This window comes from Eurytemora carolleeae, unplaced genomic scaffold (assembly GCF_000591075.1).
Source record: "Eurytemora carolleeae unplaced genomic scaffold, Eaff_2.0 scaffold580, whole genome shotgun sequence".
In the NCBI taxonomy this organism is placed as follows: Eukaryota; Metazoa; Arthropoda; class Copepoda; order Calanoida; family Temoridae; genus Eurytemora; species Eurytemora carolleeae.
In genome coordinates, this window is record NW_019396497.1 from 157,321 (window position 1) to 181,093 (window position 23,773).

At 31.1% G+C, this 23,773-nt stretch overlaps 3 protein-coding genes and 1 long non-coding RNA gene across 5 annotated transcripts in view; all 4 read left to right on the forward strand.

Annotated features, from left to right (window-relative positions):
• The first annotated feature begins 1,589 nt into the window (after positions 1-1,589).
• LOC111704393 (CD151 antigen) lies at positions 1,590-6,160 on the forward strand. The gene is made up of 7 exons (XM_023476620.1): positions 1,590-1,713; positions 2,070-2,140; positions 3,358-3,482; positions 3,895-3,981; positions 4,350-4,425; positions 5,022-5,104; positions 5,753-6,160. Exons 2-7 carry the CDS (start codon positions 2,089-2,091, stop codon positions 5,810-5,812), a joined length of 483 nt encoding a protein of 160 aa, XP_023332388.1. The 5' UTR covers positions 1,590-1,713; positions 2,070-2,088; the 3' UTR covers positions 5,813-6,160.
• Positions 6,161-6,453: 293 nt separating this feature from the next.
• On the forward strand, positions 6,454-18,941 carry LOC111704395 (hsp90 co-chaperone Cdc37). Its single transcript, XM_023476621.1, has 14 exons — positions 6,454-6,792; positions 7,131-7,238; positions 7,705-7,811; positions 8,053-8,199; positions 8,920-8,998; positions 9,585-9,651; positions 10,084-10,175; positions 10,490-10,591; positions 12,073-12,114; positions 13,100-13,195; positions 15,307-15,409; positions 18,191-18,279; positions 18,365-18,431; positions 18,719-18,941. The coding sequence occupies exons 1-13, from the start codon at positions 6,676-6,678 to the stop codon at positions 18,425-18,427; spliced, it is 1,212 nt and encodes a 403-aa protein (XP_023332389.1). The 5' UTR covers positions 6,454-6,675; the 3' UTR covers positions 18,428-18,431; positions 18,719-18,941.
• Positions 18,942-19,168: 227 nt separating this feature from the next.
• Positions 19,169-20,273, forward strand: LOC111704396 (uncharacterized). The gene is made up of 2 exons (XR_002765814.1): positions 19,169-19,483; positions 19,522-20,273. It is a non-coding gene; the product is annotated as an uncharacterized LOC111704396 (long non-coding RNA).
• Positions 20,274-21,259: 986 nt separating this feature from the next.
• LOC111704397 (uncharacterized) overlaps positions 21,260-23,773 on the forward strand; it is a 12,911-nt gene continuing 10,397 nt past the window's right edge. For both annotated transcript variants that reach the window (XM_023476623.1, XM_023476622.1), the window contains exons 1-2: positions 21,260-21,340; positions 22,736-22,784. In XM_023476623.1, coding sequence (XP_023332391.1) covers positions 21,266-21,340; positions 22,736-22,784 — 124 coding nt within the window. In that variant the 5' untranslated portion in view covers positions 21,260-21,265. The remainder of the gene's footprint in view (positions 21,341-22,735; positions 22,785-23,773) is intronic.

Below are 23,773 nucleotides of genomic sequence, written 5' to 3' on the forward strand. Positions count from 1 at the left end.
AATGGATAATTTGTAATGCCCTTGCCAAAACATTCCTAATTAATGTTAAAAAATTGTTCTGAAATGTTGTAAACACGCATTACAACGGTTAATAGCAAATGAAAGAAATATTTACAATTTTGACACGATTCAAAGTGGAAGGGATTTTAATGCAATGTGTAACGAGAAACGCAAGAGATTATAATTTATTAGAATCGTAAATTTTTCCAGAGATAAAACATTTTCACCCCTTTTTTCAGTTTTTGTTATTTTTTTTACAATTTTAGCATGTGCAATGTACATTGTACATACATTCCAATTCATGAGGACAGCTTGATGGTTACCGTTGGAGTCGGGCCCTGACTCAAGTGATCAAAATAACTGTACAAGTTGGTGCTAACACATTTTTTTATCTGTAAAATAGTTGAGACCCATACAGCAATAAAAAATTCCAGGCTGAACAACCAACATTTGCCGCTAAGGATTCGGAACTTTGATCGTAGCATGGATTTTAGTGTTCTGGATCTTATTTCTAGATTTTTATCATAAATATTCATATTACATTCAGTTGAACCCATAAATTGTGGGTCAGGAGTTCGCCATTTCAGCACTTTATCGCGAACTTGTCCTTAAGTAATAAGAGCTGAAAACTTTTGAATGGGATATCCTTAATCCTGATCGGATGATTAATCTGGAGATTAAAAATGAGAGNTCCTAAAGCAATTGGGTTTACCACAAGTTGTTAATTTAGTTAGAAAGTGAAAATGGTCTGTGTACACTGCACAATATCTGTGTTTCTGGTCATTAAACCCGACACCAGACAATATCCCTTCATATTTTACAGTTGTATGGGTCTTAAAGTATTACACACATAGTCATGTGAACAAAACAAGTATGAATAGTGCCGTTGAATTCTTTTTAATATCTTTCCCATTCTACGTATGTACATCAAAGTTTATTTACTGAAATCTTGTACACTCATATATGTGTACGTCACTGTACCTTCATGTTTAAGATGGTTGCTTTACTCTCTTATTTATGTACACAAATGTTTAAGATGGATGCTTTACTCTCTTATTTATGTACACAAATGTTTAAGATATATAAATATAATTTTAAATCCATTTTTACAATTTTTCCTTGAAGGGAAATAATTTTATTGAGTAGAAAGTAGCTCCATACTCAAGTACTTACACTCTCCTGGCCTATAATGGACTAATATAATAGCAATATCCATATTTACAGTTTTTCTTTGTAAGCAAATAATTTTATTGTGTAGATAGTTGCTCCATACTCAAGTTTATAAATATAATAACAATATCCATATTCACAGGTTTTCCTTGAAAGAAAATTATTTTATTGTGTAGATAGTTGTCACATACTCAAGTTTATAAATATTATAACAATATCCATATTTACAGTTTTTCCATAAAATCAAATAATTTTATTGTGTAGATAGTAGCTCCATACTCAAGTTTATAAATATAATAATAATATCCATATTTACTGGGTTTCATTGTAAGCAAATTATTTTATTGTGTAGATAGTTGTCACATACTCAAGTTAATAAATATAATAACAATATCCATATTTACAGGTTTTCCTTGAAAGCAAATTATTTTATTGTTAGATAGTTGCTCCATACTCGAGTACTTACACGATCCTGGCTTATATTGGACTAGGCCTGGGGGCTTTCATAGTTTTCACCACTCTCATCGGATGCTGTGGAATCAGGTTAGGTTTTTTTTTTAACTTTTAGAATTCCAATGTTAAAAATTTAGTTTAATTGATCAATTACTTGGATTTTCTTTTTAATTATATAATTAAAGCTTAAATTTTGTCATAATTTGCCAAAAATCACAATTTGTTTTCTTCTTTCCTTTTTTTGTATTTCCTTCCTTATGTTTTCCCACGAACTGATTTTTAAGTAGATATGAAAGTAAAACTGAAAAAAGATTAAGAAAAAGTGTGTTTAGGCTTTGCATTTTTTTTGTACAAAAAAGCGACGTTTAGTAAGCAAAACAGATTAAACACACTTTTTTCAGAGACTCACGGTACATGTGTTTGTTCTCTTATGATTTTTTGTTCAGTCGAGAAAGCCATTTGTTAATGTTTGTGTACGGAACCCTCTGTGCTCTCATGATTATTGTTGAAATATCAGGTGTGTATACTGTATACTGTATAGTGTATACCTTCTAATCCATCCCCCTTTTTAAAAAGCAATTTTTTGTGGCTGAAGATTTGGGATGGGTTTAGGGTTTTATCATCTGAATTGGGGAAACTAGATGATTTTTATTGGAAAAATATATATTTTTTAGTATTAAGTATGAAAAGGACTTAAAATTGGCCTTTTGATGTCCTGGGTTTGAGGGAAAAAAGTATTATACTTCAGTTTTGTCATCAGTTCCACTCCCCCTCAACTTGACACTTGTCAACTATTGGTTGAAAAGCGGGACAGTTTTTCAATGGGATAAAAATATATTTTATTAGACAAATATAAAAAAAATTAGTCTTTTTATAAAGACAAATCTTTTAATAAATTGCAAATATCTTATAATTTTTAAATTCTATCCAGCCAGATTAATATTGAATTAAATAAGACAAAAGGAGTTAAATAAAAATTAAGTTGGCCATAAAAATTATTTTGTTTAGTGGTCGTTTTAATAATTTTTAGTAAAGGATTTCCCACTCCCCTCATATCATTTTTGTACATGCATCTTATATGTAACACATTTGTTTATGGCCTAGTCACAGTGCTCGGTCCTTAACCTAACCTAATAGTGAGTAATCTAAACACCGTAAAGGTGTTTTGAAAATATTTAAATAGAGATGGATATTACTTTGCGTGGGATGAGATAATTCTTAGTAAACAGGCAGCCCGACCTTTTAGTATCTTAACTCCAATCATGAAATGCAGTCATTAAATGAGCGAATTGGATCTAAAATTCGGCCAAAATAACTTTACTTTGTTTCTCAGTTTTTGTTGACCAAACAAATCTGCTGAAAACAAATTGAAAATTTAGTTCAGTCAACTGAGATGCCATGAAACCCCAATAGATGTCGAAAATTGTGTTTAAAATGCATTAACTTGAAATTTCAAAAAACGATTACAAATTGAGGTGGTGGAGATTACTAATTAAGGAGCGCGCTTGCCGCAAAACACATTTGGGTGGCGTTGATAACTCGTTGAGAACTTCTGGTCCCCCCCCCTCGTCACAGTTAAATTAAAAAAGTTGAAATCGCGTGTACATAAATCAGGGATGCTGGGGGGGGGGGGGGGCGCAAAAATCTTACACTAGAATTAAACCGTCGTTTTTACAGTTCTTGTATTTAGGTATACTAAAGAAATTGACTTTTTAACATATATTGGGAATTTAGGTGGATTGGCAGCGTATGTGTACAGACATGATGTACACCATGAACTGGTTTCTGTCCTAAACAAAACAATAACAGAGCAGTACGGGATAAACAACTCAACAACAGCTGCTATTGATACTCTACAGGTTTGTTTGATGAATTTTTTTATCTTTAATCAAGACAAAATAAGATATTTTTACCATAAAACTCTGGAATAGGAAGACACCATTAAGCAATGTTCTTTAAAAGTAAATAGTTTGAATATTAGCTTAAAGAATCGTCAACTTATAAGTATAATTGGTCTGTGTACACTGCACAATATGTGTTTTTTTATGTTCATTGGATATCTTAAATCATAAATTGAGTTTAATGGTCGTCTACTAATTCCACAGCTGTATAGGTTTCACTGTATATTTCTTAATACAGAAATAGTTTGTTTCCAGAAGTAATTCTGTGTCCATACATTCTTTGGAATGTATAATCCTTCCAATGTAAACTTAATACAGAAATAGGTTGATAAATTAAAAAAACCAATTAAAAATCCAATCGGAATTTCAGAAAGGACTCCATTGTTGTGGGGCTCAATCCTTCGAGGACTGGAGTAGCACTGTATGGAGTACTTCAGGGATTAGAGGTAGTAATCAGGTAGGTCACAAATGTAGAGGGAGTACAGTAGTGATAAAATGGAGTTTTCAGGTAGGTGGCAGAAAGATTACTGTCAAGGGAACATTTCAGGATTAAGAGGGAGTAATCAGACAGGGCGCAGGAGAGTACTTCAGAGATAGTAACCTATTTGGTTAGCGGGGGAGTGCTATCTGGAGTGCTTTAGAAAATGAGATAAGAGAAGTAATTAAATCAAAATTTAAAACTATCAATCAATCAATTTGAATAAGGGGCGCGAATAATTTTCTGTAATCAGTTAAAGATAAATTACTTTTTTGTAGGTAACAGATAAATTAGTTATTTTAGATTTTAGAATAGAAGAAATCAAGAAAGAATTTGTTTTTTTTTAGGTTCCTGACTCCTGTTGCAAAACAGTTTCTAGATTATGCGGAGTCAGAGACCATCCCAGTAATATCTACTATACAGGTTCAATATTTTTTATCATAACATATATGTTTGTTTCATATTAATTCTTAATGTGTTTATCTTTGAATTTGTGAAAAAATATATTTATTGTAGTCTGGGAAGAAATAATCATTGTTGGAGTACTTACGATGACTCCAACACGTGACACAGGGGCGTATTCTTGAATATGTCGAGAGGGGGTTATTTGTTTTGTTTTCACCAGGTGTGGCTTAGCTCCCATCGAGGCCTGAATAAATCCCTGAAAATCATAGATTTCACTGGTCCAGACGCTGATTTTCATGGAGACCCTTAGTAGTAAATTTATCATAAAAGACCCCAACCATTGCAATTATTAATCTTGGGGTCTCTGATAAGATGGTTGTTGGGAGCACTGAAAGGGATCTCCATTAGTTCTCCAATAATGCTTATTTATACCTAAACTCGATGGGCTAAAACTATTAAAAATATAAGATAAGGGAGGGTTTACAGACACACTCCACATTTTAAAAACTAATCTATCATTTCTCTTTTCATAATCATAACCCATTTACTTCCAGCCTTTTTTAAAGGGGAGGTTTATATATCTTGGTGGCTTTTTATATGTCGTCTTGATGTAGGTTGCGGAGAGAGTCTTGGTTCTCTAGCTTCCACTCATCTTCTTCTTCTTGGATCCGTTGCTCTCACCGTTGCTCTTATTCAGGGACTTATTCATTTATTCATCCTTTCAACTAATTCTTTCATCCATTCATTCATTCATTTGTTTTATCCTTTTTTTCAGTCAATTTTTTATTTTTATTTAATCCTTCAGTTTTTTATCATTCATTTTTGATTTAACCATTTATGTAAGGGTGACATCATTTGGCACTTTTTTGATAAAAATCTCAAATCCACCTTGCACCAGTTCAAAAGTTATCTTTGATACATTTAAAAAAAAAGATTTATGTAGATCAAATCACAAATGTATGCCAGAATTTTGTCAAAATAAATCTACATAGGTATCAAAATATTCGTCTTGAAACACTGAGTTCAGAAAGGTTTAATTTGTCAATTTTTTAAAATCGAAGAACGTAAACTGTATTAACATGTTGTGAAAATTAAAAAAATCGACCTCTCCGTATGATCGCTGTTTTTTAAATCGTTAATTATTGATTGAGATGATTTTTTTCATTTTGTTTCTTTTATAAATGCTGCTTCTAATTTTCTACTAATTATTTGTGAGTGCAAAAAGGATTTGACGTTTTCTATGAAATAGTTTCACTCTTAATTTATGCTTCATATATTCTTCATCATTCTTTATTCCTCTTTAATTTATTTAATCAACGTGATAACAACATGAATAATCGAACAGATATTTGGGGTCGTCTTCTCCTGTAAACTCGGGAAGACAATGAAGAATTTAGAAGATTGATCCAACTCATTAAGATAAACAACGTTTGGAAAAACTTATTTTAAATTTTGAAACTTCAGATTCATGAATTTGAAAAATAGTAATAAAACCAAAGATATGACGTAAAATGTCAGATTTCGATAGTTTTCCCCAATTATATTCAGATTTTAAATCCTAGGAAAAATTTACAATTTCCAAAAAAAGTTGGTTAAACTATTTAATCAAAATAAGGCTTTCTGAGTTCTGCAAGTGCCTGCAATCAAAGTATCTCCTATATGCTATGTTAATTTTCACATTACTAGGCTTTTAGGGCGCTTCGCGCCCATCTTCTATTTCAATTGTGAACATGGTCTTTTTGTATACATTGTAGAACAGAAAAAAAACTAAATTTTGAGAATTTTATAAAAAAAAAATCGTAAATTTTCAAAATTTTCAAAAATTAGATTTTTAGAGGCAAATTTTTGAAAATCCAATCATTCATAAACCTTCCCTGAGGTCACGTCAGGTCCTACAAAAATTTGGGCCCAATCGGTTCAGCCATTTTGACGTTTATTGGATACAAACAAACAAACAGACACCCAGACAAACAAATTATATATACATATTATAGATTTACAATATTTTCTGTATTTTTTTGTATTATTTTTCTTTTAATTTACATTTGCCATATGCCTTCCTTGTATATGTAAATATTATGAAACTCAAACTATTGTTGTGAAACTTTTTACATTTTGTAACATAATTTGTTGGATATTTGTCTTTATTAATGTTTATGTGCACAAATGTAATAAGAACCGATTGGTTTATGTTGATTTTCCACCCGCCGCTTGTTATTTTTACTAGGTTTTTGTTAGATACCCCAGCTGTGTAACTCGTTTTTAGAAATGTTCTACAATGTTTTTTTTTGTGTTAATTTACTCAAAATGTTACTATTATTCCAATGTATTTTCAGAATAATAAAAATCAATATGGTGGACTACAGAAAATGGGATCATATTGAGGTAAATTCATGCTGCTTGGCGGCGCTTCAAGTTATAAACTTCATGAAAATCCTTTTTTATGCATTTTCCGGTTTCGGTGTACGCTAAGGTTTCTGAATGATTCATGGCCATAAGATAGTTTACATAGGTTGGAAAATTTGGAACAATAATCCTTAAACTTTGTTTTTAATAAACCCCTTAATGATACTGAAAGCGTAATGTCAAGTGTCCCTCTAAGCAAAGATAACAATGTCCGATTCACAACGGTACCCTTAAAACTGATGGTTGATTGATTGATTGATCAGGTATCTGATGACCAGGATGGTACTCATCCCATCATTGATTGATTTATTGTTCAGGTATCTGATGACGAGGATGATACTCATCCAAACATAGATACTCCATCTCTCTTCAAATGGAGACATGAGGCTAGGGTTCAGAGGATGGAGGAAATGCAGAAGAAAAAGGTTAAATTCATGTTTTGATGAATATATGTATGTTTATCCCCCCCCCTTTTTTTGATCAAAAAATTATTTATTTTCGTTAATTCTGTGGAAAAAATTCCTATCAAAAAAGTGATATGGTACAGTGAATTCCAGATATATGAATATATAGCAAAAGTTTTAACAATATCGTATTAGATAATTAAGATCAAATGCCGCGGAAAAATGAGTTTAATATCAATATATCAATGAATTCATATTTCAGGGCTATCAATTTACATTGAATCAAAAATAAAAAGAAGTTTCTTATAATTAAAAAACTTATGACGGTTTATGTATTCATATATCTGGAATTCACCGTAAGAAAAAACACATCCTCCTGGGAATTATGACACTCTGCTAATGCACAATTTTTGATAATTCTTATGAATATCAAGTTTTTAGGAGCATGGCGGAGTTTTAATAAAATTGTAATATTTTTATTTATTAGGAAACCGTTGAGGAGGAGAAGAAAAGAATTGAGGCTAAACTGAGGGAGGTTAGGGAGAGAGTAGCGAGGGAGGAGGCGGAGGGAAGTGACAACCTGGACGATTTAAGGTTTATTTATTGTTAATTGTTAATTGAGGTCAGATGTGGTTACATTTTGTAAAATGAAAAAGAGTTAAACGTCTCTTATTTTAAACTTAAAAGTTAAAAGTTTTCCCTTTAAATTCTTTTACAGTAAATTGTGTGCCCTGAAACAACCTTTGTTTTCATTTTACCTCTTCTTCTTGATCACATCCTGAACTATCCATTCTGAAATAATAAAATACTGAACTTTCAATCAATCAATGTTCAGGAAAACTTTGGAGGAGGTTGAAAAAACAGCTGCTGCAGTAAAGGAGAAGGAGGTTGAGGTGCTGAAGGAGGTCAAGTCCCAGCCTCTTAACGTAGATACACTCTCCAAGGATGGATTCAGTAAATCAATCATCAATACAGCGCCATTGTGAGTAATTTTACTGTATTTTACCTCTTGATTGGGCATATTTATCTCAATCGTAAGACCTCACTTCATTATTGATTTAGTATAGTTACTTCAATTTTGGTGTGTGGGTGTAGGACGTCCCTAAAAGCACGATTTGATTTCATGTGATTTAAAGTGTGCAAATGAGAATCTAAAAATTAAAATAATTTTTAATCTTAACTTTTAAAGCGACTCCCAAAAAAGATTAACGGTTTCCTTAATAAGGATGACACAATGTCATATTATTTAATAAAATCTTCCAGATATAATATGTTCGAATTTTCCTATTAAAGAAAATTAAATTTTAAGTTTGCTTGCAAGAAAATTAATAAATTTTTTCTGTTGTTAATTGGACTGTTAACGTAACTTAAAGTGATTCTTCATTACAGCAAAGATGGGTATGTATGATTTACAACGGTATCCTTAAAATGATCAAGTATGATTTAGATAAAAGATGTCCATGTTTTATTTTCGTTAAAATGTTAATTTTTTATTCAAAAGTGACCTGCGGATTTCTTTCTTATTAGAAGTTTTCTGAATTTAATCAATTAGGAAAACTTCGGTAATGCCCGCATTTTTGATAAGATTAAAGTTTCTAGGGTACCGTTGTAAATCGGGCATTGCCATTATTGCATGGGTGGTCATTAGAAACAACGCTTACAGTCTCTTTAAGAAGTTTAATTTGTTGAATGTGTGGTGTAGGGTGAAGGAGGAGTTGAGTGAGGAGGAGAAGGAGAAGAAGATGAAGAAGTTTGTCCAGGAGAACAAGAAATTAATCAAGGTTCGATCTAACATCCTAAATCTTTTTGTTATTTTTCAGACTTGTATTTAAGAGAAAGTTGACGTAATTTAAATTGACCTTCCATTTGTAGAGTGGCATGTTCTATTCTCGATGGTATCTATAAAGTTTCTCTGATCAAGAATGAATGAGAGATCCCATATTTTTCTCTTCGAAAATTAATAAAAAAGTAGTGATTAAATTAGTAAACTAACACCCCAAACAATCAACGTAACTAATGTGACACTTAAATTAATAAAGTTACATGGTTCAATGACGACGATACTTTCTAGTCCTTATTCAAAGTAAAAATGATGGAAATAATCTTCTTTATCTATCTTAAAATGAATAATTTCTATTGCGGGTTCTCTATAATAATTACGGATTTATTATGGAAGCGGAATGAAATTTACAGAATTTAAATTAAAAAGATAGTGAAACACTACGAAATGAAAAATTTTGAGGTTGGAATTGTATCGTTTTAAATCGGATACATACTTTTTAAATGGAGGGTGAATCAAATTATGTTTTTTTAAAAGTTAAGTTAAAAGATAATTAATATGTTAAGATTTTGATTTTTTTTTTAAAGGAGTACGGTATGCTACAGAAGTTTGATGATAGCAAAAAGTTTTTGATGGATGGCAATACGCATCTAGGTGAATATCAAACTAGTTTTTATTACTTTTGGGGATTTTGTAATGGGCCAAAATGTACAAGATTGAATGATTTATTGACTGATTGATTGAATGATTGATTGACAGGTTTTTTTGATTGATTGATTAATTCGTTGATAAATTGATTGATAAACAAACTCTGTGATTGATAATAAACTGATTGTTTGAAATATTTTTTATTTAAGTGTGATTATTAAATTTTTTAAATTTACTTTGAACTTATTGATAGACAGATAGAAAGGCATTAAATAAGTTGGTTGATTGATTGATGGATCGACTGGTTGATTGATATGGTTGATTGAACGTTTGGTTAATTGGTCAATTAATTGATTGATAAAAACGTTAATAAATTGATTGGTTAATCGATAGACTGGTAGATAAGTTGATTGATCGATTGATTGATTGAATATTCAGCTTGTGAGGAGACTGCTAACTATCTGGTTATCTGGTGTCTGGATTTAGAAATGGAGGAGAAATCCGAACTAATGGCGCATGTTGCACATCAGGTCTTTTAAGCATACATTTTTTTATTTTTATTTGGATGTAAATCTGTAAAATGATGGCTAAACAGCTGGAAACAGATCCTTGATTGATTGATTGATTGATTGATTAATGTTTACTGTTCAGTGTATCTGTATGCAATACCTGTTGGAGCTGTCTTAACAGCTGGAAGGAAACAGATCCTATAATATTGATTGATTAAATGGTTTCTGTTCAGTGTATCTGTATGCAATACCTGTTGGAGCTGTCTTAACAGCTGGAAGGAAACAGATCCTATAATATTGATTGATTGATTGATTTATTAATGCTTACTGTTCAGTGTATCTGTATGCAATACCTGTTGGAGCTGGCTAAACAGCTGGAAACGGATCCTAGAGCCTGCATTTCATCTTTCTTCTCGAAAATACAGATTGCTGATCAGGTTGTGTATCTTTCGACCTACGCACATCCACTATACTAAACTTCTAACCCCCTTGCACATGGGTTTGCAGTGTTATGGGCTACAGTGGCTATGTGGCTATGTGGCTATGTGTTGTAAGTCAGAAAGTTGTTAGGTCAGAGATGTACAAGGATACAATGACATTGAAATATAAGGGACAGTCAAACTAATTTTAAGCAAGGTTCAATAATATTTTCGCCTGTCTGATACCTCGTGTTAATTTCCTTCTGAAGCATTAATGAGAGCAAGAGTATTTATTGTTAAACCAAGGAAATCTTATTTATCCTTGATCAGACAAATGTTTAAAGGTTAACATTGTAATTCATTCCTGCCACTCGCCTAATGCAAAGCAAAGGATTGCTTGAAATCATGTCACCAGTGCAGTCCCTTTAAAGAGACAAACGTAAAAGAGGCATAGATATTAGAGTCATAGAGATTAGAGGCATAGAGATTAGAGTCATAGAGATTTGAGGCATAGAGATTAGAGTCATAGAGATTAGAGGCATAGAGATATGAGGCATAGAGATTAGAGGCATAGAGCTAGAGGCATAGTGATTAAGAGGCATAGAGATTAGAGTCATAGGAAAATACAGACTTACTGAGAGACGATGAAAAAAAGAAACTTTAATGCTACATAAGTATAAGGGAACAAAAATATTTACATAGAGACTTAAGAAAACAATGATATTTGATTAAAAGGGATATGATGATCGTAAGAAAACAATAATGTCAAGGGACTTCTAAGACAAGTGTATACAAGGAATGAAACGAGAAGAGACCTTTTATCAAATAAAGTTTAAAGCTTAGATTCTGGGTTAAGAGTTTTCATAATATGTTGCGATTGAATAAGGATGTAAAATCCCTTTATCAGTTATATATGTGTGAGCTGAAGTTTTTCAGTATTAATCATTGGTCTTTCTTCTTGAGCATATAAGTATCTACATTAGCTATATTTGTCAGTTTTAGTGCTGTAAACTCCCAAAATTCAATGTAGTATAGAAGATCTTATTTTTTTAAAGAGTTTATCATTTAGGGTAAATAAAAGTCAATAGTGAGAAACATTTTTAAAATACCAACAAAAAAAAAACCAAAAAGCCCACTTGTAGGTGTTTTTTAAAGTGGGGTTTACTGGGTGGTTTTTTTTTGGGCTGGGTTCTTTCATACCAACCCTGCTTAATTTGTACAGAAACGAAATACGTATTAAAATATGTATATGGATGCGGATATTTTAAACATTGGTAGGAGACATAGAGAAACATAGACACTAAGAGAAAATGGTGTTAAGAGACAATAGAACATTGGTAAGGAACTCTTCGTAAAATAGAAACATGAACTAAGATATTATATATATGAACAGAAAAATATAGAAGGATAGGATCAGAGAACATTGGACAATTGATTGATAGAATTGATCCAGATAAAATAATGACCAAACGAGAAGTCCTAATTTTCTATTTGTTTAGGAATACAAGAATGCATTTTACTCTGAACTGGATGCCTTCAAGGAAACCAAGCTCAACAATATTCACATTAAATTTATCATTAAAGAGATAGTTTAAATATTTAGTTATGTGAGTAAATGAGTTTATTTAAAAGTGTCCGTAATTTCAAAAATATATTAAAAAATAGATTACGGATTATTTCCCCTCGGTTTGCCAAACATACACACTATGCAACATTTTGGTGGTTGATTGCTTGTAAGTGTTTTTTGTTTAGGGAGGTGATTAGAATGCATATTGGATAAATTCGGGGGGGGTTGTGGGAATGGTTAAATCCGACTTCGTAGATTTTTGCACTTGATAACCCAACTCTCTATCTCTTTGAACTAAATCCCTAGTTCATTTTAAAGTTTTAAAAATTGTAAATAAATACATTTTTGTCGCCTTTTGACCAACATTGCCGACCTATGATTCTCCCTAGGTTACTTAATGTCCCTTGGGACAGTTATGTAAAATAATGAACCGTTCTGCGAAGTTTTCTTGAAAAATTTCGCGCAAATTTATCTGAAAAGAGGATAAAATTGTGTAACGGGCTCCCTCGACTAATTAAATTTGTCTTGGGAACCCTTGGTAAAGTAAAATTCCCTTAACTTCCCTTTAAAGTAGTTGTAAATAATTATTATTCTCGTTCATATTGAAAATTGTATTAAAAAACCTATTTATTTAAAATATAGTTCAAATTCTTAGAAATTTGCAAAATGTAAAAAATGTTGGCATTTTTTGAATACGTCCATTTTCTCTTGCTTGTCAAAATGTAGGGTAGATAGTATTTTAAGAGGGGTAAGGGTAAAGATTTCTAAAGAATTTGGGAAAACTGAAAAATTGGATATCCAAAGCAAGTTCTTCATTATTTTTTATACTTTTCCCCAAAAAAGATTTGTTTTCTCCCCTTAATGATTTTCAAAGAGGGGGATATTTTTTTAAAGAAAATTACACCCCTGGCCTTAGTTAAGAAGATCTTTTTAATGTTGAGTGTTGGTTGTTTGAGTAGGTGAGGATAAAGAAGAGGGCCCAGGAGAAGATCGCCGAGGCCCTGGAGGAGGAAAGGTTGGAGAGGTTAGGACCTGGAGGACTAGATCCAGCAGAGGTGAAAACTTTTATAGGGACTGTTCGCCTGAATTTCGCGAAAAATGAAGGGGGGGGTTTAAAGGGACTGTTCGCCTCAATTTCGCGAAAAATGAAGGGGGAGGGGGTAGATTGACGTCGATTCAAATTCGATTTTGATCGCTACTAATTTTACTTCTGTCTGTTGCGTCTATAAGAAGAAATGACATACACGAATTCAATTCGATATCAGCCTATACCCCCTTTCATTTTTTGCGATCGCTCCGTTTATCTTTAAATGAATTATACACAGATTTGAGGCGCTGCGGTAAATGTTTTTTTTTTCTGGTTCATTTTATGGACGTTGGGTTTATTTTCAACCACGTAAACAAATAGAAATATATATTGTACCAATCGATTAGTTTTAAGAGACGCTAATTTAAATCAGTTTTAGTAATTTTGAGAAAAGAGGTCTATCCGTTGTAATGATAATAATGAAGCTTACTTTAATTTTCACAATTGTTCCCTAAATAATCTTTTGTCAATTGATGGAATTGTAACTTAACCGGGTCTGCGGTCCTAATAAAAAAAATAAGACTAAAGACTTGAATGACATTGAGACAATTCCAAGAAAGCGTTTTTCAAATTAAATTTTTCTCCATTTTTTAGATTTACCCTTCCAAAGGGCCAAGAGGGGTGATTTTAGAAAAGGATTAATTGTATTAATTGTAAAGTTTTTTTGTTGTTGATACTTTTTAGACAGAAGTTCTTCAAGTTTTACCTAAAAATCCAATTCAACGAGAAAAATTAAATTTTTTCCTATAGTGCGGGGGTGGGGGATTTTTAAACCCCTGTTTTTCTCCGATATTTAGAGCTGTCTCCAAGTTGACAATTCCATAGTTTTTTATCAATATCAATAAATATCGGAAATGTCTGCCATCTTTGTCGTACACATTTTTGGATACTTATTGATTCTTGAGTTAGAATCGATTTGATTTGAATTATTTAATTATTTGTAGCATCAATCATTTGCAATGAACCATTAAAAAGACGTTTGGTATAGAGTTTAATTTTGTTATGATGACAATGATCAATACTTTATCCTTCAGTTAGTGATAAAATTCGCGTTACTTTTATTTTTTTCTGTTTGTTTTTTTATACATTTTAATATCCCCTCCCAGCTCTCTTTCTATTTCCAATTTCTATTTTATATTTTCAATCCAATAGTTTTCAGAAACTGGAAATGAAAAGATTAGTCCCAACTCGGAAAAAGAAAACCTTTCAGTTTTGATGATATTTGATGAATATCAGAGTGATTAAAGGGACTGTAAACGTAATTTCAAGTGTCTCTTAATTAAAATAGAACATGCCCGATTCACAACGGTACTCTTAAAACCCTTTAGCCAGAGATAAAGAGATTTATTATATAGAAGATCTTCTTCTATATAATAAAACTGGAAGGTCACTTGAAATTGTGTTTACGTTCCCTTAGTTAACGAGAAAACTTTAATAGATAATTAACCTACTGAAACTGAGAAAGGAAGATTAAAGACATTCTTAAAGAATTGTTCAAACCTTTTAACCCTATCCCTGCTAGGGTACCTCTAATTCAGTGCAAGACGAGGAGTGGGGTAAGGAGTCCAAATATGACAAGTGATAAATTTTTATTTAAAAAAATGTTTCATTATCCAACCTCCCCTGGATAAGTGAAATCTACGATTTCTACGGGGTTTTCAGGCCCCAATGGGGGCTGAGCCCAACCCTGGAAATAACAAGTTTTAATCATCCTGGAAAAATTCTTGAAAACACCCTGTGATCCCTGTCTGGTTTATTAATACTAATTAAGCCCCTGCCCCCCCCCCCCCTGCCTGGCTGAAACCAATCTAAGATAAAGTTAAATCTTGATGAAACTAATATATTCCAAGAGGAACTCAAGATGCGATTAAGATTTTCTATTCCAACTTGAAAAATAATTTAAACTTTTCATTTTTAATAAAAAGAGATAATGTTTAAGATAAAGAAACTCTTTTGGAAAAGGTTTTATCATTGAAAATATGAGACAATTACCCTCCCCCCAAGTTAGCATTTTTTAATGTGAAAGTAATGTGTTAAAAAATATTGTTAAATAAATTTGATGGAACAAATTTTTTTTAGGTTTTTGAATCATTACCACAATCAATGAAGGACTGTTTTGAGAGTCAAGATATACCCTTACTACAGAAGGTAGGTGAATTCCTTCCAGAAACGGACACTTTGTTTTTAATTCCTTCCAGAAACTGCTCCGGACACTTTATTTTTAATTCCTTCCAGAAACTGCCCCGGACACTTTGTTTTTAACTTCTTCCAGAAACTGCCCCGGACACTTCGTCTTTAATTCCTTCCAGAAACTGCCCCGGACACTTTGTTGAATTAAAACAGAAAAATGTGGGTTTCTGATTTCTATTACTATAGCATGTCAAATTATTTTACAGTGAATGTAGTTTTGATAAAATTACCTTCCATTTAAATGAAAGACATGCCTGATTCACTACGATACCCTTTAAACCTTGATCGTATCAATATTTTTTTCTAGATTGTAAAGGTTGTAATCCTGCTAGACAGTAGGCACTTTATAGAGTAACCATAATTGAAAAAATAATTTTAAAAGATAAAATTATTAATATCTCAGGCATTCTTTACCAGATAAAGGTTTGAAGATGTGAATTCGAAAAAACCATGGAATAAATAAATCAAAATGGTTCGTAAATGTATTATTTACATGACGAAAATTTTTCAAAATTATCTTTAATAATTTAATGTTTACAATTTATATAATAGTAATGACGACATTTTTAACTTTAGGATTACTCAGCGGCAAATGCTCACATGGATTACTCCAAAAAGTCTATATTTTTTTTGTTACATTTCGGAATATATAATAAATATAGTTTATGAATTATAACCTTGCATAACATTTAATAGGGAAAATCCGATTCACAGAATCAAAAGTTACCTCGGATCCGGATCCGTATCAGAGTCAGGATCCGGATCCATCATCACGGATGCGGATCCGCGGATCCGGATCCGCATCAAAAAAGATACGGATCCGAAACACTGATCATAAGTGTTCGGTTCCATAGTAGTAAACCTATCGAGCAAGAATTCCCATTTTTACAAGGTGTAGAATTTACATTCTTAAACTCTTGTAAGAATGGAAATTATTACACAATCAGAGCATGAAAGAATGTATATTCTTACACGCTCTGAGCATTAAAGAATGGAAAATATTACACTAGTTTAAGAATATTCATTCTTACACGCTCCTTATATTGGTCTTTTCAACATAGATCAATATTGATATTAACATAATTATTTTGTACTGACAACATGCACACTTACCTTTTTATTTTAATTTTAAAACATGTAAACTTACCTTTTTTAGTTTATTAAATCATGCAAACTTACCTTTTCATGCTCACTTACCATTTTATATTATATTAAAACATGCAAACTTGCCTTTTCATGCTCACTTACCATTTTATATTATATCAAAACATGCAAACTTACTTTTTCATGCTCACTTACCATTTTATATTATATTAAATCATGCAAACTTACCTTTTCATGCTCACTTACCTTTTTATATTATATTAAAACATGCAAACTTACCTTTTCATGCTCACTTACCATTTTATATTATATTAAAACTTGCAAACTTACCTTTTCATGCTCACTTACCATTTTATATTATATTAAAACATGCAAACATACCTGTTCATGCTCACTTACCATGTTATATTATATCAAAACATGCAAACTTACCTGTTCATGCTCACTTACCTTTTTCGTTTTTAGAAGTATTAAAATACCTTAATTCAGGAATTTCCATTGACAGAAGAGTGGAGGGGGGGGGGGCAACCCCTCCTTATTAAATTAAAATAACTCATTAAGAATGATTCAGAGGACTTCGAATTTTTTGAGCTTTCCAAAAAAATTAGATTGGGTATTTTTATCAATCTGCCTATGTCTCAAAGCATACTGCCCGACTGCCTACTTTACACAAACAATTATTAGCTTTTCTTCATTGCAAACCAAGTTTTGTAAGACTTTGCAAATCTCTGCATATTTCAATTAACTGTTTTCTCACTTATTAACTTATTCACTTAATACTGAACAGCAAGAGCCTTTTTAGAGTTCCAAATTCATTTGTAATATTTGGATAAATTAGACAGAATTAAGAGATTAGTTAAAAAAAATAATGATTGAAATACCAGTGTTACTAACTTTTAGTGGGGTCTTAGCACTCGATAGCAAAACAAACAAACCAGTAAATCTTGATTCATAAATAGAAGACACAGATCTTCATCATTTCATTTGTTGAACTGGTTCTTGGTAGATAACCTGCTTTTCTCCTCTTACTGGATGATTTAGGATCTAATATCCAGCAAACGATTTCTTCTGTAAATGAAATAACAATTTTTTTCAGTAGATTTGGAAAACCCACTACTATTCTCTACCTTCCCCCCATCTAAAAACTCAGGGCACATTCAACATTTTAGATTTAAATGTAGCATCCACTTAATAAACCAAGCAAATGCATTATAAATCGGTAAACAAACAAAACGAAAGAAACAATCACATTTCATGCATTTTTTTTCAAATGAAGAATCAACTTTTACTTATTAAAGGGTTTTTACATTTAAGCATTGTAATTTTAGAAAATTAAAAAAACGAAGATAGTCAACACGAGCATCAATGAAACATAAAAACTTATTAAAAGCCCTTCATAATGTCAATTGGTCCAACTTGAAATAATCCTATTTTACCAGAAGTTGTTTGAGTCTAATTTCTTGGGTATGGAACCCCACAAATATGATATAATACTAATATTATGAGAATAAAAATGTAATAATGGAATTCTTAAACTCGATAAAATAATCCTGATGCATTCATTAACTCAAGTTTGCGGCCTTCATGAAAGAATGCATTTAGATTATTTTATCATATTATTCCTGGATTACAACTTAATTTCATAATCAGTTTGCAGCCTTTAAACTGATTTATCTGATTAGGTGTGTGGACTCTGGATTATGGGTGCCTAGTAAAGAAGATCCCACAACCTCGACTGAAGACGGATTTGTCAAGAAGGTAAATATGTCGTCTTTCGTCAGCGTCATTGTTAGTGTTAAAGTTAGTGTTAGCGTTTATCATTGTTATTTTCCTTTCTGTTTAGGATGAGGAGATAGATGGGGATGATGAACCGGAAGAAGAGGAAGTGTATTCTGAAGTTAAATAATCAGGTCACCTCAACCATCTTTTTTAATGATAGTTATTTGTTAATTAATTTAATGATATTCAATTCATTAATTCAATAAAGTTTTTCCTTCTTTGTCAATTTTTATTGCTTTTTTTATTGGATATAATTGATGGATGCCATAGTTCATGTGACACATGGTGAAAGCTATATGATTTACTCAAATGATTCTAAGATTTCATTCTCTATGAATTCCTCTTTTTCTCACAAAATTCGTTAGTTGCGTAGTTGTTGTTGTTTATTTGATTTTTTAACAAAATTCTTTTATTTCAGACGAGGCATCTGATTGAGAGCTGGAAATTTCAACTTATGTGATGCAAATATTTATTCTACATTTCATACTCAACACAGGGACTTCCCTACAATCTCTTCACCATTTTAAACAATTAAATATTTTTTTTAAATTTTTTTTTTTAATTTACGCCATTTTTACATACATTGAACGTTGTATATATAATACAATCATTTCTCTGCAGAAGCATTCAATTCAAACAAGTTGGCAAGTTGTTTTCTCCTTTTTAAAACTCCCCTTAAATTCAGCAAAAAATGGTTTAAAAAATTTACCCCTGTTTTTTTGCAGTGCAAATATTTCAATATGGTTTGCAAACTTTATGCAAACTTGACTTTTCAATTTCATTTTAATTGATAAAAATGAAACTATTATTTTTGTTTTGTTTTTGAAAACTGTTCTTCAACCAAGTAATAATTGATGAACAATTCTGTTCATTACTGTGAGTTCAGTCATAAAATCTCTGATGTATTCTCTAGTTAAGTCCATTTAATCTTGAATGGTTCTCGTTAAAGATGTCTGGTTTCTGTTAGGATGATAAGATCTTGGTCATTGCTGGCAATGTTTATTAATCTTTTCTTTGATGCTTCGATGCTACCTTGTCTTGTTCCAAGGCTTCTGGTATTCCAGGTTGTGATTCTCATATGTTATATCACTGCTTGCTTCTGATAACTTGGATGTTCTTTTCAATAAGTTGTGTTGTATTTATTATGTGTGAGGATTTTAGGGAATAATTGTTTGGATTAAAGGTATATTTGTTGGAGGATATAAGAGTTAATTTTTATAGGTATATTTGTTGGAGGATATAAGGGTTAATTTTTATAGGAAGTAGAAGAAAGAAGGAATAAAACAGAGGGGTTCAGGGATAACCTGAGGATTTTTTATACTTCTTTCCGAAGTTGTAGTTAGGAAGATAGGTTTAAAAAGTAAGCATATTGACTTCGCAGGTTCTCAAGTTCTTAAATTTTGTGTTTCTTTATTTTAGGTTTCACTAGTTTCAAGGATTAAAAAATTAAAAATATTGATTATGTACAGAAGATAAAATACAAAAGAGGAATTCTTGGTTTTATGTTGTTAAACACGGTCATACGCAAAATAAACTATTATAATAGTAAAAAGAAAAAAAAAGAAAAAAAGCTAAAAAAATTAAAAATGAGACTAGTTAATATAAGACGGGACTTGTGTAAACGCTTTTTTTCTTTTTCTTTGTTTTTTTTTACCTTTTTAATTTTCTTTCCAATTGTAAAGGAATAAAAAGTAAATTAGAATTTTAATTATACAACGTTTCAATTCATAAAAAAAGGGGAAAAACACACAAAAAAGGAAAAAAAGAACATTAAAATTTGGTGAATAGAATTAAGTTGTTTATTCTTTTATTTTAAGTGAGAGAAGATTATGGTCAGATTTTTTGATTATTTATCTCGAGTTCTTTCAATTAAATTCTCTTGTGATAAAACTAGAATTTGTTCTTGATATTTACTCAATATAGGTCTGTTGACTTTAAAAGTCACTATAGTAAAATAAAGAGATCTAAACATGGATATTTCTAATATTTATTTCAAAAACGAAAGTTTTGAAATATTTTCCCAAGACTGGGTTAAAATTGGTTGGTTTAGAAATTAACAAAGGAATTAATGATGAATATTTGTGGGTACTTCATGGGAGTGATGTAGTGCTTCATGTTGGTGGAGCAGATCAACAGGAACTGGAACAAACTAGGTCAACTGAAGTCTTACAAGGTTAATCTAGCTAGCTGATTGCTGATTGCTGACTTTGATAGGCCCTGTTTTCATTGCCTTCAATCTTAAAAAAAGTATTATAAATGGACATAAAAAAATATTCATACGAATTCATCTACGCCCCAGATTAGGGGAAAGAATTGAGGATTTTTCCTCCGTATTGATTGAAAGAATACAGATGTAAAGTTAGTCCTTTTTACCTCAAACAAAAACAAAAACCAAAGTTATAAGAAATTACTGGGCCTTTCAGGTTTAAATAAAAGTTAAAAAAATGTAATTCTGGGAGTGTTTTCAAATCCTTCAAGAATGTGGTATTATACTTTTATGCGTAGGAAGAAAGTGTTTTAATTCTACGCATAACTTAACTATTTTGCTTTCAGGATATTATTCTTTTTAAATCCTAGCTAATTATAAAAAATGTTAAAAATATATTTGCTAATTTGTTTTTGGGTCTGTTTACCCTTTAAGTATTCTGTGTTTTGATTGTAATAAATATAAATAAATATACATAAACTTTTTTTTCTTAAATATTCCCTTTAAATCATACGTTACCAGTGGAAGGCAAAAATAATTCAAATAATAATTTTTAGTAAATAACGATTTAAAAAAAGCAAATATGATTTTAAATCATAAACTGTTAAGGGTTGGGTCGGAGAGAAATGCTTGATAGATTTTAAAAAATGAAAACATTTTTTGGGGAAGTAATCGTAAAAGTTTTTATTTGCATTAAAAAGTTGAAGATAATTTAATATATATTTTAATTTTTTGTAATTTTTTTCAAATTTCAGAAGAATGTTTAACAGGTTTTTGACTTCCGGTCTCGTAGCAGCGGCTGCCGCTGTTATGGCACCAAAATCCGAAATAAAGGAAATTCCATAATTTTTCAAAAATCAATATTTCTAATTTTTTTTAACATCTTATACTTTTTTATGACAGCGTTTGCACTAAAGATTCAGATTGCTAATTTTTTTACTTCAATCTAAAATTGTCATCCTTTGTATCTGCATATATATATCATATATCTGCATATTTATTTATTGCTTTAATTTCTAAAAGATCTAGATTCTAGATATGCTATCAAAGTGAACCCCTGAACTTTTCAGAGGGACATGAAAATTTGTAAAATGCCATACAGTCTCATTTTTACATTAGGCAAAATTTTGATAGATGTGCCACACACCCCTGACCCAAGAAAAGTCAACCTTGTTGCATCGGCTAGTCATATTGAGTGGCTGCTTTATTTACCCAATGTCCGGGCGATACAGTACAAACAAGGACCGGAAAGGTTGACCCGCCAAGGAAATTCAAATGTACTAAGGCTGCCCGTGGTGCCAGTGCTAGAATCATGATTGCAGATAAGATTACACCATTTTTTTAATAATTCAAACACTTAATTTATTGTACGAGGTGTTCATAGTAAAAATACAGGAAACAAAGAGAAATCTTGATAAATGTTTGGAAACTATTTTATTGTTGTTAAATCAGTGCCAATTAAGTACAACTTGCACATTATAACGTTGTCTAGTCAACTTCCTACCATTGTTTTATTTGCATTAAGTACAATTAGCATTATACATTTTTGATACTATAGTACACATCAAGGATTTAATGCAAGGAAAGTTAATTGCAGTTGCGTACACTCTGCGTACATATTGAAACCAGTTCTCTTTGGGCGGAATTTTAAACAATTATGGATGCATCATTGTTCGTTTAGTATCAGAGGGGGTTAAAAGCATTAAATTCTGATAATTTTGATAATTCACATAATAGTTTCATATGATCAGAATATTTCATTGAGTTTTTTTTTTGTGAAAGATGGATCCCATGTCAGGCTTCGACATCCGTCTAGTGTTTAAATTACCGCCCAGAGACAGTTCACTGCAGTACAAAAGATGTGCACACCTCTAAAATAACTTTCCTTGCATTACAACCTTGGTACACATTTGGTGATATCACGCATATACAAAGTGATAAATCATTAAGTATCCATGCGTACGTCAGAGATTGTGCTACTTTTAATCCATGCTGTGTATCCACGTTAATATAAATCAAAATTAAAATCAAAAGTCGTCTTAATTGTATTGATAAAATCGCCTACCACTGTAATTGCAGTATAATTTCTTTTTAATCAATAGTTTTTGATCCGACTTAAATCGGCATTAAGTTTAAATCGCTTAGATATTCTAGAAGCACTAAACCCCAAGCTCAAATCCTAAGCAACCTGATTTTATAATAAAAAAAACAAATTAGGAAAATGTTCAGTTTTTGTATAATTTCCGAAACAAGACTAGTTCCCCACCTAACAGTGCAGGTATAGATATTTCAGATTATATGTTTTATATAAAATAAAAGGAGTAGAATTAATCATAGTTATTTTGAATAATGGATACCCTAGACTCTGCGTTGCGTAACTTTTTGCAGCTTTTAAACCATTTAAGTTTTTAAACCATTTAAGTTGTTAAACCATTTAAGTTTTTAAACCATTTAAGCTTTTAAACCATTTAAGCTTTTAAACCATTTAAGTTTTTAAATCATTTAAGCCTTTAAACCATTTAAGTTTTTAAAAAGAACCAAAGGATTTGGAATCCTGTTAAGTGGCAAGAGATGAAAAATTTTGAATGATTCAAAACCTGTAAAAACAAGTTTTTACTTTTTGATATGAAACTGTTAACATTTTGCAGCATTTTAAATTATGAAACAACAGTTAAATATGATCTCTTTCTTATCTTTGAAAATTATATTGTAGTCATGAAAAATCTTACACTTTTAACTTTTTTAAGATATTGAAACTGAATGTACTTAACAGAGTCCAGAAACATTCAAGATTTTGAGAAATTTTGCGAATCTACAAAGCACGAGATAATACAAATAACAAATCACAATTTACTATGTAGTTTGGACCCGTCTAACCAGAGTTGGTTGTTTTGATTGGTTGGCTTATTATTAGCGCAGAGTGGCCTAAATGTACGAATTGTACGGATTTTTTATTTTGTAACCCTAAAATTGTACGGATTTTTTTTCAAATTGTGCGGATTGTACGAATTTTTATCCTGGAAATACATCGGTTTTTTTAAAATTTTCACTCATTTCAGCAAATTTTTCATGAAAATTTCAAAAAAAAATTCTCGTCAAAATGAAGTTAGTTTAACTTATTTTCTGCATTCTAAATAATATTAGATTGATTAATGTTTCAATTGACAATCAAAATTCATTCATAATTTTCGAGATATGTCCAAGAAGTGTTTATTTGAGAATATGTTCCATAAGTACTTATTTGATTGCTTATTCAAGAAGATGTTC